Source organism: Polyodon spathula, chromosome 3 (assembly GCF_017654505.1).
Source record: "Polyodon spathula isolate WHYD16114869_AA chromosome 3, ASM1765450v1, whole genome shotgun sequence".
Taxonomy (NCBI): Eukaryota; Metazoa; Chordata; class Actinopteri; order Acipenseriformes; family Polyodontidae; genus Polyodon; species Polyodon spathula.
In genome coordinates this window covers 21,401,475-21,422,345 of record NC_054536.1, presented here as the reverse complement: position 1 = coordinate 21,422,345, position 20,871 = coordinate 21,401,475, and the positions used below count along the sequence as shown (strand labels likewise).

Genomic DNA, 20,871 nt, shown 5'->3' with positions numbered 1-20,871 from the left:
CATGTGATCAATTTGAATTGTTCAAATGGCTTAAACAATGCTCTTGGATAATAAGTGATGGATAGCCTAAAAGACAGAGACTGAAAAAATGAGACGTCTCTGCTAATACCCCGATAATGAGATTAAATTGTTGCCATTGCACAATGAATGTGTTTTAAAGATAAAAGTAGCCCACCACTTCTTGGTTCCTAATCTTTACCTCTATATAATTACCCCTTCCTACTATACTTTTACCATTGTTCACCGCAGTAAGCTTGATTTAGGCTTGATTTAGGCTACAACCCCAGAGCAAAAAATACTTTTGAATAGGTCTTGGAAATTGCTTTAAAAAAAAAAGAGCATTTCACAGTGTTTTATTGTGCTGAATTTTTCAGACAAGCCTGCTTGCTGCCCAGTAGTATTTCAACTGTATCTAGGAATACCTGATCGCTCTTAGGCATTATATGGCACTGTGGAAGGGGTGTGGGTAATTCACTGACCAGGAGACAGACAGGTGTATTTGGAAACACCACACAGGTGCCCAGTTTTATTTTAGACCGGTTCTTATTTCTCTCCGGCAGAGGGCACTGTTGACCGTGGGCTGCCTATCAACGATGATAGACAGCACCACGGAAATACCACAGCTGGTACACGAACAGCAAGTGCACTCGCAGGTGCTCAAAGAAATAATAATGAAAACAGAAGGCGAAAAGAACAAGGGAAAATAAAACAGTAATAAAACTACAAATAGAAGGTGCTGCACTCGGCAGCGTTATCCCGGTCGCCGCTACCCGCACGACCCGGATCACCGTCCTACTCTGTCGGCTATCTAGCCTGCTCTTTTACAATACGCCGGGGGTCTGCCCAAGGGTTCCCCGCTCTCTCTCTCTTTCTCGCTGTGAATTTCTTTTCTCCCGGCTGATTCCCGGTCCTGAATCAAAGCTTCCGCACTCTTGGTGCGTCTAAGTGGGCAGACCTGAGGAAACAACAGAGCGTTATTTTATAGGGCCAACAATCACCCAAGACCCGCCTCCCAGCCATTCAGAGAGGGGGAAAGTCCACACACACCCTTTCCCACCTCCCCATGTCATTGCTATGACTCACAGGCGGCTGTTGGGCGACTGCCGCCCTCTTCCTGCAGCCCGTGAACACGCCAGCAGAGTCAGCACAGATCTCTCCCTGTTACATATCCTTCCCCTCAGAATGACACCACCGGTTCATTCGAAAATCTTACACCCCCATGCCTTCCCGAGAGAAAAAGTCTGCGTTTTGATGCAGCTTTCCTGCTCGGTGGACTACCCTGAAGGCATAGGGCTGCAAGGCCAAGTACCACCGTGTGATTCTGGCGTTGCTATCTTTCATCCGGTGAAGCCATGCTAAGGGGGCATGATCTGTAACCAGGGTGAAGTGTCGCCCCAGGAGGTAGTACCGGAGTGACTCGACTGCCCATTTTACCGCGAGACACTCCTTCTCGATGGTGCTATAATTTTTCTCGCGGGGAAGGAGCTTCCTGCTGATATACAGGACCGGGTGCTCGCTTCCCCGAACCTCCTGAGACAACACTGCCCCGAGACCTGTCTCTGACGCATCCGTCTGCAGGGTGAACCTCTTACCAAAATCCGGGCTGCATAGTACTGGCTTACTACACAGCCTCCGCTTCAAGGCGAGAAAGGCCCTCTGGCACGACTCCGTCCACTGAACCATATTTGGGGCAGCCTTCCGGGTGAGGTCTGTCAAGGGAGCAGCGAGCGTAGCGAAACTCGGGATGAACTTTCTATAATAGCCCGCTAGTCCCAAGAAAGAGCGCACCTGGGTTTTGGTTGTAGGAACCGGCCAGTCAGCCAAGGCTTTCACCTTAGCAACTAGCGGTCTGATCTGGCCACCCCCTACTCGATACCCCAAATACTCCGACTCACTCTTCCCAATGGCACACTTCTTTGGGTTAGCAGTGAGCCCCACCTCCTGCAAGGACTGCAGCACCGCCGCTACCTTACACAGATGACTCGGCCAATCCTCACTGTGGATAACCACGTCATCTATGTAAGCAGCGGCGTACTGCTGATGGGGCCGCAAGATGCGATCCATCATCCGCTGGAAAGTGGCGGGGGCTCCGTGCAACCCAAAGGGCATGGTCCTGAATTGGTACAACCCGAAGGGAGTCGAAAACGCCGTCCTCTCTCTAGATTCTGGAGTCAGGGGTATCTGCCAGTACCCCTTCGTTAAATCCAGTGTCGTCATAAAATGAGCCGTGCCTAGACGCTCCAGCAACTCATCTACTCGGGGCATCGGATAAGCGTCAAATTTCGATTTCTCATTGATTCGTCTGAAATCAATGCAAAATCGAGTTGACCCGTCTGGCTTATCGACTAAAACGATTGGACTGTTCCAGTCACTTTGGGACTCTTCTATTACCCCCAGTCTCAGCATTTCGTCAATTTCCGCTTTTATTACCTGTCTTTTACGCTCAGGTATACGGTACGGCCTCTGGCGAACTAGCGCCCCCGGCTCAATATCAATGTGATGATGGGCTACTCGAGTCTGCCCCGGGACGGAAGAGAACACGTCAGGAAACTCCGCCACCAGACCGCGAGCCTGACATTTCTGCGTTGGTGTCAGATTCTCAGCAATCTGTACCGATCCTTTTCTTGCCAACACAGAAAGATCAGGTCCCAGGTCTGTGACGTCATCTGCATGCGCCACTAACAACGCCTCTGGTTGTAACCAAGGCTTTAAGAGATTGATATGATAAATGTGTTTCTCTGTCCGTCGCTCCGGCTGGCAGATCTCATAGTCCACCTTCCCAACCTGGCGTGTAACCTCAAAGGGTCCTTGCCACTTAGCCAAGAGTTTCGACTCAGAACTGGGTAATAAGAGAAGTACCTTATCCCCCGGCTGAAATGTGCGCAACCGGGCTCCTCGGTTATATTGTGTCTCCTGTCTGTGCTGCGCCTGCTGCAAATTGTCATGCGCCCATTTCCCAACAGACTCAAGACGTTTGCGCAGGTCCAACACATACCGGACGGTATTGGTCGAATTGTCCTGCTGCTCCTCCCACATCTCTCTGACCAGATCGAGCACGCCCCGGGGTCTCCGCCCATACAGCAGCTCGAATGGTGAAAACCCCGTAGAAGCCTGGGGAACCTCTCTGATCGCAAAGAGAAGGGGAGGAATCAGCTGGTCCCAGTAACGCACATCACTACGAATAAATCTGCGCAACATGTTCTTAAGGGTCTTATTAAAGCGTTCCACCAAACCGTCGGTCTGAGGATGAAACACCGAGGTCCTAATGGTCTTAATTCCCAAAAGCTTACATGTTCCGCGGATTAGCCGGGACATAAAATTGGTGCCTTGATCGGTTAGTATCTCTTTGGGAATCCCCACCCGGGAGAAAACCTTCACAAGCTCGTTGGCAACAGACTTAGCGGACATAGATCGGAGGGGAATTGCCTCTGGATAACGCGTAGCGTAATCCAGAATGACAAGTAGGTGGGTGTATCCTGCCGCACTCCTTTCTAGTGGCCCAACTATGTCCATCCCAATACGCTCAAACGGAGCTTCCACTAGGGGCAAAGGCACCAGAGGGGCTCGTGGAACGGCTCTAGGGCTGGCCTTCTGACATTCCCCACAACGCTCACAAAACCGCTTAACATCGCCATCCAGCCCCAGCCAGAAGAACCGTGACACAAGCCTTGCTTTAGTTTTATCCCTTCCCAAATGACCAGACAGGGGAATAGCGTGAGCCAGCTGCAACAAATCCTCCTTAAAGGGCTGAGGAATGAGCAACTGATGACGCACTTCACCGGTCTGGGGTAATTTATCAACACGGTACAGTAGGTCTCGATCAATTTCAAAGTGGGGGTACGTGGCGGCGCGTCTGGGCTCGACCACCCGACCATTAACCACCGCTGCTTGGTCAAAGAGCCTGCCCAGCACGTCGTCACGCCCTTGCTCGAGTCGGAAGTCACGGGAGCGAGCTAAGAAATCAGCTCCCATGGCTTCCAACTCGGGGTCAGGTCGGTCCCGAGCAGAGGCAGCCGAGCCAGACCCCTGCGCTGGCTCCGCGACCTCCCCCCCGGACTCTTCACCAACCGCCCCCACCTGAAACTTCTCCGACTCCCTCCATTGCCAGCCCTCATTCTTAGCGATCCGACGCTCCCGTTTAGTTTTACGGGGTTTAAATCTATGGCAAAACCATTCTGGATCGCGAAAGGGAAAAATCTCTCCAATTACTTCCTCTTTCTTAGCCAATAAGGAAGACGGGGCTGTCAGAGCAGCCAACCAATCTTTAAACTGCTCACAGTCCCGTCCCAGAACTACTGGTACCGGCAATCGAGGACATAATCCTACCTGCACCTGCATCACCTGCTGGCCAATAGTCATACACACATTTATCTTGGAATAGGAGCGGACATCCCCATGAATACATTTAATATGCACCCGTCCCAATATACGTTTATGCCCCGGTGAGACTAGGCTCTCCTGTACTAGAGACTGACCACACCCTGAGTCCAGGAGAGCCTGGGTTTTTGTACCATCCACTGTCACAGGAATAACAAAACCCGTGTGCTGAAGCGACTGAGGTAATTGAACGTGCCTACCTGGTCGGCTGAGGTCACACTCCATCACGGGGCAGTCCCGGGAGAGGTGGCCCACCTCCCTGCACGTTCAACACCTCGGTGGGCTGGTTTCTCTCCCCGAAGTTTTGGAAAGAGGGGAAAACACTGGAGCCATAAAAGGGGCCTGCCGATAAGGCGTCCGCGCGAGACCCCGGTCCTACACTGCAGCAGCCCGTGGGTATCCCCACCCTGCCCCAGTACCCGGGCCAGGAGCTCCCGCCGACATGGGAAAATAAAACAGTAATAAAACTACAAATAAAAGGTGCTGCACTCGGCAGCGTTATCCCGGTCGCCGCTACCCGCACGACCCGGATCACCGTCCTACTCTGTCGGCTATCTAGCCTGCTCTTTTACAATACGCCGGGGTCTGCCCAAGGGTTCCCCGCTCTCTCTCTCTCTGTCTCGCTGTGAATCTCTTTTTTCTCCCGGCTGATTCCCGGTCCTGAATCAAAGCTTCCACACTCTTGGTGCGTCTAAGTGGGCAGACCTGATGAAACAACAGAGCGTTATTTTATAGGGCCAACAATCACCCAAGACCCGCCTCCCAGCCATTCAGAGAGGGGGAAAATCCACACACACCCTTTCCCACCTCCCCGTGTCATTGCCATGACTCACAGGCGGCTGTTGGGCGACTGCCGCCCTCTTCCTGCAGCCCGTGAACACGCCAGCAGAGTCAGCACAGATCTCTCCCTGTTACAGGCACCATTTAAAAAAAAAAAAAATCATGGTTTTTTTTTTTCATGTTTTTTTTTTTTTCAAACTGATATTTTTAACTCCATCCCTTCACTTAATCTGTCTGGTGCAAACAGTGGTTTGCAAAAGTATTCAGACCCCTGACCAATTCTCTCATATTACTGAATTACAAATGGTACATTGAAATTTAATTCTGTTTGATATTTTATTTTTAAACACTGAAACTCAGAATCAGTTATTGTAAGGTGACATTGGTTTTATGTTCGGAAATATTTTTAAGAAAAATAAAAAATCAAAATATGTTGCTTGCATAAGTATTCAACCCCTGTGCTGTGGAAGCTCCCAGTTTGCGCCGATGAAAGAAATTGCCCTAACGAGGACACAATTACCTTACCATTGGCCTCCACCTGTGAACCATTAAAGTTGCTGTCACATTTTCTGGATAAAAAACCCCACTGTTGAAGGATCATTGGTAAGGCTGTGAATCTGAAGGAAAATGAAGACCAAAGAACATACTACAGAAGTTACAGATAAAGTAATACAAATGCATAGATTAGGGAAAGGGTACAAAATAATATCCAAGTGTTTGGATATCCCAGTGGGCACATTTGGATCAATAATCAGGAAGTGGAAGCTGCATCTCACCACCCAGGCACTGCCAAGAAAAGGCCATCCCTCAAAACTCAGCGCTCAGACAAGAAGGAGACTTGTGAGAGAAGCCACAGAGAGGCCAACAATCACTTTGAAGGAGCTACAGAGTTCAATGGCTGGGAGTGGAGTAATGGTGCACCAGTCAACCATATCAAGAGCTCTGTATAACACTGTCCTGTATGGGAGGGTGGCAAGAAAGAAGTCATTACTCAAAAAGTACCATCTGAAAGCACTTCTGGAGTTTGCCAGAAAGCATGAGAGTGACCTAGCTGGGATGTGGGAAAATGCTTTGTGGTCAGATGAGACACAGATAGAGCTTTTTGGCCAAAACTCAAAGCGTTATATGTGGCGCAAACCTAACACTGCCCATGCCTCAAGACACACCATCCCTACAGTGAAGTATGGTGGTGGCAGCATCATGCTGTGGGGATGCTTCTCATCAGCAGCGACTGGGCATCTTGTTACAATTGAAGGAAGAATGGATGGAGCAAAATACAGGAAAATACTGCAAGAGAATCTGCTTCTGTCCGTTAAAAAACTGAAGCTTGGGAGGGAATTCACCTTTCAGCAGGACAATGATCCCAAGCACAAGGTCAAAACAACATTGGAGTGGCTCAAGAAGAAAAAGGTGAATGTCCTACAGTGGCCCAGTCAAAGTCCTGATCTCAATCCCATTGAGAATCTGTGGCACTATTTGAAAATTGCGGTCCACAAGCGTCGTCCTTCCAACCTGAACAACCTGGAGCAAATCTGCCAAGAAGAATGGGCCAAAATCACTCCAACACTGTGTGCGAAGCTGGTACATACTTACCCCAAAAGACTTAAAGCTGTTATTGCAATTTTGGCTCTACCAAATATTAATATGTGGGGGTTGAATACTTATGCAAGCAAGATATTTCAGTTTTTTATTTTTCTTAAAAATATTCAGTTAATAGATTATTGTTCCAACCATATTTTATTTTTGTGTTCCTTGGTTTGCGGACATCAAAAAAGGTTGGGGTTAATCTAAAAATGACATGAACTATTCAAGGCACTGTTCAGTAAGATACAACCTGTTTTAGTAACTTGACTTGATCAGCTGGGAAGAATAGTCTTCGTTTATATTGCTGCTTGTTCAACCACAATTTGTGACTTATTCATCATCTTAGTGTCTTCAAAATAAAATATAAAGAGAAATATATTGAGAGAGTATAAGCAGAGTGGAGCGAACTCCACTAAGACTTACTAGCATAGGAAATCAGAGTTTTTAAACCCCATTAGACACTGACAGATTGAACTTAAACCTGATCTGAATTCCTGAAGTATGATGCCCATCACTTCTTATAACCCTAGTCTGTTTACTGTACCTTAACCACGGCATTGCACAGTCTCATGTTGATAATGTACAATTAGTACCTTGTATTTTATAAGCATCACATTCCCATGACAATCCTGGGTGTCATTGTTTGCATTTGCAAAATCATTAAAAAAAAAGGTTGTAAATGAGTAATTTGATCTACTACAGGGTCCTATTCAGAAAGCTTAGTCTTTTTTTGCATTAAATTAAGTTTGATATATCTAGAACAGTTTTAAAAACATTAAATTGGGATTTCCAAATGGTACTGCAGATGGCCACAGAACATTCTGAGAGAATGATTATCTTTAAAAACATTTTTTTTTTAAGTGGTTCTATTGCTTATGTAATTATTCATTTATGTTAGACATACAAATAAAAATAGACCCAATAAATGGTTACACCACCTTTAGCAGCAATAACTGCAATCAAATGCTTCCTATGGTTATTGAGTTATTTGTATGACCAGCAACTTCTTGTAAAGTCATGCTAAACCACCATGTCACTAGGCTGGATTTCAGAAATACGGGTACAGTTTTGATTTTGCTAAAGACCAATCCATAATGGTGTGTGTAGTAGCTTGCTGATCATAATCACTCTATAATTACTCCCCAAGGAGTGCACGTTGGGTTATAAAGGGTTTGTGTGTTTTTTTTATTGCTTGTAATCCACACCCTACTCACCCTTAGTCTGACTTCTTTATCTTTTATCTTTTCCTTGCAGGAGACCAGGATGGATCACGACTTGTTTGGCGGGGCCCCACGGTTCCTCACACGGCCCAAGACCTTCTCTGTGTGTGTAGGGAGGGATGCCACTCTGAGCTGCACCATTGTGGGCAACCCTGTACCAGTAGTGACCTGGGAGAAGGACAAGCTGATTATCTGCTCAGGTGGGCGGTTCAAGACAGTGGAGGATGGTAATGTGTACCGATTGACCGTCTACGACCTGACACTGGATGACAGTGGGCAGTATATTTGCAGGGCCAACAATAACGTGGGTGAGGCATATGCAGCTGTTACTCTCCACGTTGGCCTACCTGAAAACCAAGTGGAGCGTCCTCCTTCTTTTGTCCTGAAACCTGTCTCGGGAAGGGTCAGCTTGGGAGAGGATGTTGCCTTTCAGTGCCGGGTCTTGGCTTATCCAGAGCCCACGTTCAGCTGGGAGAAGGATGGGAGATACATAGGAGAGTCAAACAGGTTAAAGATTTTGTTCAATGGAGAATTGAGTTCCTTGAATATCCAGTGTGTGAGGTTCACCGACGGAGGAACTTACACCTGCCGGGCTCAGAACTCCCTCGGCAGGGCCAGCGCATCTGCGGCCCTGGTTGTAGACCACCAGGATGCCAACAACCTGGCCAATGCAGCTTCAGAAAAGGCCACCTCCCTGCTGTCGCACCTGCAGAAGCGTCGGGAGGAGATGCGCAAGACCGAAATCGACCTTTACCGGTCTAATGACCACAACACGGTCGCCACCTATTCTTCCTCTTCCAGTAGCACTCTGGGATTGAGTCTGACGCAGGATTACGAACGTGCCGCCTCCTTGGCGGGGAATCTACCCAAGGGTGTTTTTACCCGCACCTGCACGGTGACAGAAGGGAAGCATGCCAAGCTCAGTTGCTACGTCACAGGCCGGCCCAAGCCGCAGATCATGTGGAAGAAAGACGGAGTAGCCATCAACGAGGGTCGCAGGCAGGTTATGTACGAGGATGAAGAGGAGAACTTCATCCTCAAGATTCTATACTGCAAGCAGAATGATAACGGCCTTTACACCTGTACCGCCTCCAACCTGGCTGGGCAGACCTACAGTGCTGTCCTGGTCATTGTCAAAGGTATGGAAGCTCATGCTAATTTTTTTTCTATTTTTGGTGCCACCACATATATTTATCATGGTGAATAGCAGATTTACCTTACATTAAGATGTAGATATTAGTCTAATTTCATTTATTACATTTATTTTTTAACGCTTGGTATATGGTTACCGAAGACTAGAAAAAAATACCTGAAGCTGCTGCTTTTTGTTTTCTGATCATTTCCTGTACTATAGTTCGGCCCAAATCCAATGGTCTAGCTGCAATCAGACCATGTACCTTCTACACAGGTACCATGATGCAGCACTTTATTTACTGTAGTGCATATCCTGATTTTTTTTAACTGTTGAAGATACAAAAAAAAGGGGGGTGGGGTGGGGTAAAACTGGGAACAGGAATTTCTGTGATATTATATGGAGCATGTGGAGGTGTGTGAGGGGATCATAAGCTTTGCAGGCTTGTGCACACACATAGTTCATAAATCAATCAGGACCCTTAGACAAGGACATGGAGTTCAAAGAGTGCTCATTTAGTGGTTTAGTGATTACTTACTCAGTTCTATGTTTGTTAGTTGCCATGCTTGTTGTCAAAACAAAAGTGATCCCCAACAATTGCAACTGACAGGAAGCCATTTTGAACAGCGGACTGGATTAGTGATAATCTTAAAATGGGAAATGTGCACTGGGAATTGCTCTGGTCTTTATGTACAGTTAAGAGCATAAGCTCTGAACAAGAGGAGCCCATTTGGCCCATCAGCGTATACCAGTGCATTTTTAAACATACGCTGGCAATGTGTAATCATTTACTAGAATAAACTATGATGGTCTACTATTTTCTTTTTCTAGTGGAGAAAATGCATTTAACAGCCTAACGTTAGGAAGATATGAAAAGTGTTGTCAGAATACAATAATGAGATTGTACTGCTGCCGGGGGCTAAGGGGACCCCAAGCCCTGTGCCTTTTTTCTGCTTGCCCATTGTGGCCACCAGCTGCCAGTGACAAACATGCTGTACACAAATTTAAGCTGAGCAAGCTTTTGGAATGTTACTGCATTGCTAAAGGTTAGAGTTTGGTTTCAGCTATTTTCTGTCAGTGATGATTGCATTCCAAGCTGTGTGATGGCCGGTAGCAGGCTGTCACATGAAGACTAGAAGAGCTGTGCTGTATTTTTTTTTTTCACACCCAAGTATTTTGGATTAAATTCATTACTGTTTGTCAACATGCAGCATCTTAGAGAAAGAAATATATAGTATAGATATATTATTATATAATATATATATCCTCGCTCGCTATATATATATATATATATATATATATATCATACCGTATTTTGCCCCGTCTGGTTTTCTGCATTTCTGCATATTTTTGACACTGAATATTATGAGATCTTCAACCAAAATCTAATATTAGATAAAGTTATCCTGAGTGAACAAGTAAAACAAAAGTTTGAAACTTATTTAATTTATTTATTAAAGAAAGTTATGCAACACTCAATGCCCCGTGTGAAAAAGTAATCGCCCCCTTAGACTCAATAAATGGTTGTGCCACCTTTAGCAGCAATAACTGCAATCAAATGCTTCCTATCGTTATTGATTAGTCTCTCAAACCGCCGTGGAAGAAATTCGGTCCACTCCTTCATGTAGAACTGCTTCAACTCTGTAACATTTGTGGGTTTTTGAGCATAAACTGCTTGTTTCAGGTCCTGCTACAACATCTCAATGGGGTTTAGGTCTGGACTTTGACCAAGCCATTCCAGAACTTTAAATTTCCTGTTCTTCAACCATTCTGATGTAGACTTGCTTGTGTGTTTTGGATCATTGTCTTGCGCATTACCCAGATGCGCTTCAGCTTCAGTTCACAGACAGATGGCCTGACATTCTCCTGTAGAATTCTCTGATACAGAGCAGAATTCATGGTTCCTTCAATGATGGCAGGTCGTCCAGGACCTGATGCAGCAAAGCATCCCCAAATCATGACACTACCACCACCATACTTGACCGTTGGTATGAGGCTTTTACTGTGGAATGCAGTGTTTGTTTTTTTGCCAGACATAACGGGCCCCATGTTGGCCAAAAAGACCACTTTTGACTCATCTGTCCATAGAACATTGTTCCTGAACTCTTGAGGATCATCCAGGTGCTTTTTGGCAAACTTGAGACAAGCATTCATGTTCTTCTTCCTGAGCAGTGGTTTCCGCCTTGCTACTCTGCCATGAATCCCATTTTCGCCCAGTGTTTTTCTGATGATGAAGTCTGAACACTGACCTTAGCCAAGGAGAGAGAGGCCTGCAGATCCCTGGATGTTTTTCTAGGGTTCTTTGTGAATTCCTGGACTATTTTACGCCTTGCTCTTGGAGAGATTTTGGAAGGACAGCCACTCCTGGGAAGATTCACTACTGTCCCAAACTTTCTCCATTTGGACAATATGGCTCTGACTTTGGTTTTGTGGAGCCCCAGAGCCTTAGAAATGGCTTTGTAATCCTTTCCAGACTGATAGGCATCAACAACTTTTTTTTTCTGGAGGTCTTCAGGAATTTCTTTTGATTGTGGCATGATGTGCCTCTAGAACCTGTGTGCTGACAACTTCACTCTGATGGTAAGGGCCAAAGTTAGTCAGATTTATATTGGGCAGGGCTGGCTCAAATCAGGCTTGATTGTTAGTTAAAGTATTCAAACAGCTTATCCCTTTAATTGGGTTGAGTTAACTAGGGGGGACAATAAGTTTTTCACACCTGAAGATTGCAAGTTTAATTACATTGCAAACCAAACAAATGAAAGACGCATCAAACTTTGGTGTCATTTTTTTCTTTCAGACTCCCTCTATATTCTACTACAACCCACGAAAAGATCTGACCAAATTCAATGTGAAAAATGTGCAAAAATGCAGAAAATCAGACAGGGGGTAGATACTTTTTCATGGCACTGTATGTATGTGTATGTATGTATGTATATATATATATATATATATATATATATATATATATATATATATATATATGTGTGTGTGTGTGTGTCATACAAGTGAATAAAACACACATATTTTTAAAGGTGTTGTTTTTGTGGCCATGGTTCTCATGTGTGTCTTGAAGAGTGTAGTGTGCAAATTAAGCTAATACCGACTACCTGGTTACACCAAGCGGGGAGGGCATCTTTAACTGTTACACTATATATTGTAGTGTACCAGCTATTTGGAGATAAGAAAGAAAAGAAGACCAGATTCAGGTCCAAACGGCAATTATTTTATCCAGCAAGCACAGTAGTCAAAGCTCAGACAGCCACTGGTGCAGTTTTGCACCAATGTAAGTCTATGAAAAACAGTGTCTTGCAGCTCTTGCAAGCTCCATCTCCTGTGCGCATTACCTGGGAGCGATAGGGCAGTTCATATTTGTTTCACAGGTTTGTTTGCAAGCTCTAGCACCGCTTTTCTGCTCTGTGCGCACAGGAGCTCAGCACCCTGCAGAGATGGTGCTGCTTTTAACTAGTCCCGTCCATAATAACGGCGTTGCCACAAAGTTCCGTCTGTACACACCGCTACAATATTAACTATCACTACACACAGGATTTACTTGCTTTACAAGAACTGAAGCTCCATTTTGGTGACAGTATAAACTTCGCCAGGATAAAAGGGACAAAAATAATATGAGAAAGCTAAATGACATTGTGGTAAAGTGGTTGATAGTGTGTAGGTGCAGGTGATTAAAGGACAGACAGACAATTGGAATCCAGGTGAAAAGGTTTATTTTATTTATTTTTAATTCCAGTGCCTGATGGCAAAACACACAGTAAATAATAATGGAGGTAAATAATACAGCGGTGTGCATTACTTAATTTATAATCCCTGTGTTGCCCCACAAATAATAATCCTGTTTTTATTATACACCCACACAAAACACCAAACACATACACAAGTCCGTTATTTCGTGAATTAGTGCTAGTGGTGCAAATGCAGTTTTATTTGTGACAAAGGTGCAGTGTTGTCTGGTTTTGTGCTGGCCTCTGGCGATTGCACCGGAACTGTGTTAATTGTCCGGTAACGTACAAGACAAGACGAGATCGTTTTCAATAACAACACATTTTTAGTGTCCTTATGGCTTTAACTCCATCCCCCTTATATGCTGTCACGCATGAACCCTTGGTAAACAAATGCAGCTGACTTTACAATCTGCAGCTGCTACATTGTTTCCCTTTCAGGTCATTACTTTCTTGCAATGGAGTCTTGCCTTTTTCCAGACTGACTGTCTTCCTGACCCAGGGAAAGAACTGTCAAGCCAGCCTGTCAAAAGAACTCTGTCCTCGCTTAGTACCCTCACAGGTTGGGAGGGAGATTTACAACCAAGGTTCATTGTATTTCTGTCACACTACACACAGGATGTACTTGCTTCAGTTTTCCATTTTGATGACAGCATAAACTTCACTAGGGTAAAAGGGACAAAAAAAATCAAAGAAAGCTAAAAGGCATACAGAAAAAACATAAGGAACCAGATGCTAATAAGATAAAGGATTTTTTTTTTTTTTAACTGATACTGATTATATTTTTCTATTATTTATTTTTGTTCTGATTAATATATTATTGTGTGTCTGTTCTATATAATTGTCAATTTAAAAAAAAAAAAAATTGTATTCAGGATATGCAAATAGTGTAACACTTAAAAGCCATCATCCAAAATCTTAAATGTATCCAACTTGTGTTATATTATCTCTCTAATAAGACAAGCATGCTGTAAATTACCTGCTGTTTTTTTAAAAAACAAACCCTCTGGAGACTTGGATACAACATTATAAACTCATTTGCACATTTCATTAAGATATGTAAATATATTGGAAACAACTTGCTATAGTGTCTTTGAGAAATCTGATACTCCAGATTGAAGTAAAAATACAAGCAATGTACTTGGGCCTGTATTTGTCTTCTAAACTGTGCGCACAGTCGAACAGAAAGTATGTGATTTATAAACAAGATTGTGTCAGAATGTTCGTAGACGCATGCACACTCTGGACCATGTGTACAATTGTGTTAGAACGATGGTACTGTATGATATAATTAAGCTCCTATGAAATCGGCTAAGATCCACAATCAGTGCAATATGTAAAATAACAATGTTCCCATTAGGTTTCTGTATTGCTGAAATAGCGATGTTTATCACATATAATTCTTTCTTAAATCATTGCCATTATACAGTATATTAAATATGATATTATTAATATTGTTATTAAAATGTAGGCAGTAGTATGATATGAATGCTGGTTTACCACCACAATGATTATTAATTAATAAGCAGAAGGTAATGTTTTTGTGACTCCATTGTTTCCAGCACTGGTAATTATAGAAGACATTGTTATGATACTGTAAGTTTTAGCAGGCGTGTAGGCTATTAGGACCTTTTTTTTTTTCTATAACTTCACATATAGTAACACGTCAAAACAAAATTTGAAAATGGATGGCCTTATAGAATTGTGTGAGATGTTGGGTCCTAGGTTGCACAGACCAACCAAGTTCTGCCTACTATTGGCTTTTTGGCCGCTGGTAGCTTTCAGTAGAGACATAACTGGCATTTCATGAGGCTCTTTGATGCTTAGGGTTTTGGACTTGATCATTTCACTCTGTGCTCGGTACACTAAATTCCCCTGCAGGGAAGAACAGCAAATTGTTGTAAAAAAGGGTTTTTCATTCAATTGCTGGGTTCCCCAATAAGATTGCTTCTATAGACTTTACTCGTGTAGCAATTAAAGCACCAAGAGTGAATTAGTTGTATTTTGTGTGCAGAAAACAGTACCATTCAATTAATGTGCAGGTTATATCTGAGGGCCTTCTCTGTCTGCTAAGTGTTGTGGCGGAACCCACGATAGATTTATTCTTCAGAACACCAGTGTGGAAAATGGAGCAGACAGACAGTTACATTTACCATATGTGGCTAGATAGGGGCGTTGTAAATGCACATTTCCACATGAGAATAACTTTACTGACATTAAAATGTATTAACACCTATGACGTATAAACATACGTACGTGCGTGTGTCTTACGCAAGATTGATAAATCAGGATTTAATAATGCGTGCGACAATTCTAATCTTTATGCGTCCAAACAAATCAAGTAAGTTAATAATGCATGAATGATAAATATAGACCCAGACCTTCAACAGAAGAAAATGGGACCTGTGATAATATTGGTAATGCTAATAATAGATAAGAAAAATACATCTTAAAAATTTTGTACCTACACCTTTAATGGTGGAAAAACATTTTTCTCAGCCTGCATGTTTGTGTATTTAACTTGATATTACTGAACTGGTTACTCTGTCATATTGACCCTTGAGACCAAGGAAATACCAAACATGAGAGAACTATGATTTTCTATCTGTGTATATGTTCATGATAAAAATAAAGATGTAAGTGTACATTTCTAGGTGGAGTCTATCAATTTACAATCGTCAAGTCAGAAAGGCCTTGTACAAGGAAGAGGGTTAAGGTGTTACAGGGGGTTCTTGAAGCTCATGCAAGTGATGTTCTCCTTGCCTGTCACTGCAGAGCCCAGGGTGCCATTCAAAACAAAGCTCCGGGATGTGGAGGTGCCGGAGAAGAAGACGGCCACCCTGCAGTGCGAGGTGCCCATCTCCACCACCGAAGCCAGCTGGTTCATGGAGGAGACCAAGCTGAGCCAGAGCTCCAAGTACCTCATGGAGGAAGAAGGCACTCTGCGGCGCCTCACCATCCACAACATCACCACCGACGATGACGCCGTTTACATCTGTGAGATGAAGGAGGGCAGCCGGACTGTGGCCGAGCTCGCTGTCATAGGTGAGTCCTGAGTTCTGTGGGAAAGGCCCATCGTGATGAGGTTTGTATCGATTTGCTAAACTACAATTTGTGCAGTTTTTTTTTTTCATGGATGGCTTTGTAAGGCCTATTAAAGGGTGGCTTATTAAAGGATATATAATTAGGGTTGGGCCACCCTGACACCGTGTCCTGAACTTGTATTGAATATTGTAATAATTCTATTACAAGATTCACCCAGGGACATTTTCCTGAACTCTCCATATTTTCCACATCTTTTATAATATGTGTGCATGTTACTATTTTCAATATGATTTTACACCTATGCCCCCTAAAACTATATACTTCAGCACTCGTTTTTTATCCGTCCCCATAAACTGGATGAAGAGCATTGCCTTACTAGTAAACACTTGCTGTCAATTGTTAAAATCCCAATCATGCTTTCCTTCAGCCCTGGTCTCAGGGTACGTTTCAGTGTTCAGTCCTGGTCACAGAGACAATACAGAATTAAAAGACATCTGGTCACAGCCCTGCTTTTCCTGTTCTTTCTCTCTGCCCACAATCAATTAACTTTGCCCAGCTAACAGAGTTCAATATGCTCCAGGCTCTGCCCCATCAATCCTGCAGCAGCCAGTCGGTAGCAAATTGCTCTGCTTAACCAGGGCATTGACCGCGTGGAATCGGGAACACCTGTGTCACTTTCCTTATCAAGATGTCTACCGCACCCCGACTATAAACCTGTTGTCAGTTCCAATAGCACTTCCGTCTGTCGAGAGGCCACACTTCACGCCTTCTAATAACCCTCACCTTGCCACACTGGCTATTTGAATTTTTAATATTTAGAATTCTTTATAATATAAACACAATATTCACAATGCACAGAAGTTATCCAAAGCATTACCTCAATTCACAAACTCCAGCAGTATTTTGAATATGATAGATAACAAAATATGATGGCTATCATGTGTAAACCCTGGATTCGGAATACATGTTCACAGATTTTTGTAATTGTGTACACTAATTGCAGTTAACTGTACTGTTTACCCTTAGACACGTATTGGTTGAGACAAATTCACAAAGAAGCATAATTTATGGACCAACTCTTGCAATGTAAAAAGTAAAAACAATATTAAAAAATTACTAAAACAGTGGCCCCATTTAATATGCAATACAGAATGTACTACTGCAAACTGGTCAAGTAACAATAAGATACATAATTAAGACACTGAATGAATTTAGCCAGGCTGATAGCTATTGTACTTAGTTTAAGCTTTTAGTTAATGGTTGAATGTAAAACTAAACTCCCCACCCACCTTGTCAAAAATGTAGCTTATTGTTTCTGATCATTCCTCTCTTCCACTCAGGCAACATCATCAAGAAACTTCCCCGGAAGACCGCCCTGCCTGTGAGCGACACTGCCATGTTTTGTGTGGAGTTGCAGTCCAGCTGTTCAAACTGCTACTGGACCCGGAATGGCGTGGAGCTAAGAGCTGACAGCAGGATCACCATCGTATCCTCGGGCAAGCAGCACACCCTGACCATCCGTGAATGCTGCGCTGAGGACTCCGGCGAGATTGCATTCGTGGCCGGTGACTGCAAGACCTCCACTAGCTTCTCTGTGACCGGTAAATGTGTGCTCACTTACCAATACCTCAATAGATTTTATTTCCTAACAAACTGCAACTTCAGATACTGTAACACTGCCAAAGATTACAATAATAAAGCTAATATTTAGGGAGACAAAATGTTTTTATATGGGCAATTCATTGTTGTATTTTCCTATGTTTAATTATGGCCCTCATGCTGTATAGTATGGTAATATTTCTAAAACCAACCTCAAATCATTCCTTGGGTTACTGGGGATGACACTTGAAACCAGACCAATGTCAAGGCATCGTTTTTCAAGAGAAGCTCATATTGAAAGGTTGTGACTTAAGCAGATTGAAAGCCTTCCTTTGCTAATTATACACCAGACACTGCCACTTACCAGTGGATTGAGTGACAGAGGACATTGGGGTGGTTTACAGCTTGTCGGCTTTGTGTTTCCCTATCATTATCTTTTAGACATGATACACTTGATAAAGCTTTACCACAATAAAAGCATATTACAGTTTAATAAAACATAATGGAATCATAGTAAAGCATCGCTAAGCACTGTAACGCCCATAGAGGAATGGTAAAGCATTTAAAAAAAAAAATGACAATCCATAGATAACTATAGCAAATGCATCCCCTCGTTCCTGTGGGGAACCAAGTATCCTGTCTTCATATTTTAAGAGAGAAATGGTATGAGACGTTTCTTAAATGAAAAAGAAACAACTTTAGAGTGTCAGAAAGAATTAAACTCAATTGCTCAGGTAAATAGATGCTTAATCTGTCTCACAGTTTCTGCTGCTAAGCATGTGCTTACAGAGACACACTAAACTTGATTGAGTCACCAATTCAAATGTGTACAAATTGCTCGGCTTAAGACAATATTTAATATTTAACACATTCAGAAATGTTGCTTCAGATGACACTATTGCAATTACTCAAATACTGTGTTAAGGTTATTTCAGTAAAGAGCTGCTCTTTAGTTTCCAGCAATTGATTTATAATGTATTTATAAAAGTAACTCTTATAAACGTTTCCCATAGTAAAAGCATAACAAAATGTTATAAAGCACAGGGAAGCCAAGCATTGTAAAGTCCAAAGAGGTATCTTGGAGCATGTCAAAAAACATGGCAAACCATAGTAAACTATGATAAATACATAGAATACAACCATGGCAAAAGTATGGGGAAGCTTCGAAATTACTGTGGTTTACTCTTATAAGGGAAGAGCAGGCACCATCCAGCGATCAGCTACTTTGGATAACGTTTCCTTTTTGTTTTTCTGGCAATATACTACTATGCAATAGATGGTGCTGACCCTTATTAATATAAAGACACTTTGTTGGATCTAGCCAGCTCCTGAATTAATTTGCGAAGTACCTCAACAGAAAATTTGAGTAACTGCGATACGAACCACTATACAGGATTGCATCATCAGAAAAAGTAAGGGTACAGTACAAAATCCTTTAATGGCTGTATCATATCAATATCACCATGTATGTGTGTGTGTGTGTGTGTGTGTGTGTGTGTGTGTGTGTGTGTGTGTGTGTGTGTGTGTGTATATATATATATATATATATATATATATATATATATATATATATATATATATATATATTGCATTAGTTTGCTAATTATTCATTATCCCTGGCACAGCCCCCAGGAAGCACCCTCCAGATCCCCCAATCAACCCTGTGGTGAAGGACAAGACTGGAATTTCCATTACCCTGTGCTGGTCTCCTCCTGAGATGGACAGACCTGTCCCCATCTCAGGGTACCTAGTGGAGAGAAGGAAGGTGGGGAGCCAAACCTGGATGAGGTGCCACAGCTCGGAAAATGTACCCAGCTCAGAATTCACAGTCAGCAACTTGACCGAGGAGGGTAGCTACAACTTCAGAGTTACTGCCGTGAACAGCTTCGGCCACAGCTCACCACTGGAGTTCCCAGGGACCTTCTATCTGGGTGAGTAAACATTGTTAGCCGTGAACTCTTTGGATGTTTGTTTAACACTATGTTTATGAGAACACCTCTCATCATTGGCACATTAGGAAAAAATATCAATACAAAAATCTAATACACGTTTATCATAATGTGCATGTTTTATATAGTAACATTGTGATTTTGTCAGTGCAATAATGCATCATGTCACATTCTCTTCAATTTGAGTGGAGTATGCAGGCAGCTTAAAAAACCTTTATCACCCGATTGCTTCCTCTGCCATTTCCAGAACCCAAGGCATCAGTGAAAACTCCACTGCTGGATGTGACAGCTTTGGCTGAAGGAGAAGCCACCTTCACTATTGAACTGTCTGTGGCCTGCTCCGGGGTGTGGCTCCTGAATGGGAAGATCCTCAGAAGTGGCCAGGACTACCTCATCTGCAGGACAAAGAACACCCACACCTTGGTCATCAGGAGGGTCTCTGAGGCTGATGACGGCGCTGAGCTCAAGTTCATGGCCGGCAGCACTGAAAGCGTCTGTAGGCTCCGCGTGAAGGGTAAGAGAGAGGGGAATGGAGCCTGACTGAATTGTGTTTAATTTTTTTTTTTCATTCTGTTGATTTATTCATACATTATGGCCTTTCAAACCAATCAATAATATGTATGAAATGACATTGATGAACATAGCTTATATATTTGTGGGTTGTTGGTATAAGAGTCAAAACTGTATCATATACAATATATGAATCATCTGTCCTAGGGTTGAAAGCTGAAAAAAGTCCACAAAAGCCATATAAATGACAAATCAAGTCAAGAGATCTACCTTTAAATGTAGATCGAAGGATAACGTTATTGATAGTGTAGAATTACTGTTAGGCCCAAAAGTAAAAGCATTGATCTTATATTGCCACCTGAAATTTCAAGGAGATATGACAGCACAGAGTTAGGATGAGATTAAGAACATAAGAAAATGCAAATGCACATCTTAGTTGGTGCATTGTGTAAAAACTTATTGAAATATATATATTTTTTTTTTTTAATGAACAGCTGCTGCAGCACGACTTACCAACAAGTCTGCAGAAAAGGAGGCTGTGACTGTGGGTCTACACAGATCAGCAGAACTGCTGGCTGAGGTATCGCATTCAGCCGCCAAAGTGACGTGGATGAAGGACGGGAAGGAGCTGAAGATAGGAAAGAAATATGAAAGCGTAATCATAGAGCAGAAGCGCATCCTAAAGGTTCACAATGTGACGGAGGAGGACGTGGGCTTCTATGAGTGTGTCTGTGATGGGGACAAAATGGCACTGCAGCTCGCCCTGAAAGGTACTCATGTCCCAATAAATACAGAAACTTCTTGCAAATTAACTTCTTGTATAGTGAGGGACCAGACCAAAACAAAATTAATAAATAAAATAATCTGATGAATCGTAAGTACTTCTATGTTAAAAAAATTAAGCTAAACTAAGCTAAAAAGAATGTTTGTTTTAGTGCTCC

At 43.0% G+C, this 20,871-nt stretch overlaps 1 protein-coding gene across 15 annotated transcripts in view; it reads left to right on the top strand.

The window, feature by feature from the left end:
- obscnb (obscurin, cytoskeletal calmodulin and titin-interacting RhoGEF b) overlaps nt 1-20,871 on the top strand; it is a 131,005-nt gene that overhangs the window by 8,021 nt on the left and 102,113 nt on the right. For all 15 annotated transcript variants that reach the window (XM_041244678.1, XM_041244671.1, XM_041244666.1 and 12 more), the window contains exons 2-7: nt 7,996-9,100; nt 15,603-15,872; nt 17,213-17,473; nt 19,097-19,402; nt 19,668-19,934; nt 20,425-20,700. In XM_041244678.1, the coding sequence (XP_041100612.1) occupies nt 8,005-9,100; nt 15,603-15,872; nt 17,213-17,473; nt 19,097-19,402; nt 19,668-19,934; nt 20,425-20,700 (2,476 nt within the window). In that variant the 5' untranslated portion in view covers nt 7,996-8,004. The remainder of the gene's footprint in view (nt 1-7,995; nt 9,101-15,602; nt 15,873-17,212; nt 17,474-19,096; nt 19,403-19,667; nt 19,935-20,424; nt 20,701-20,871) is intronic.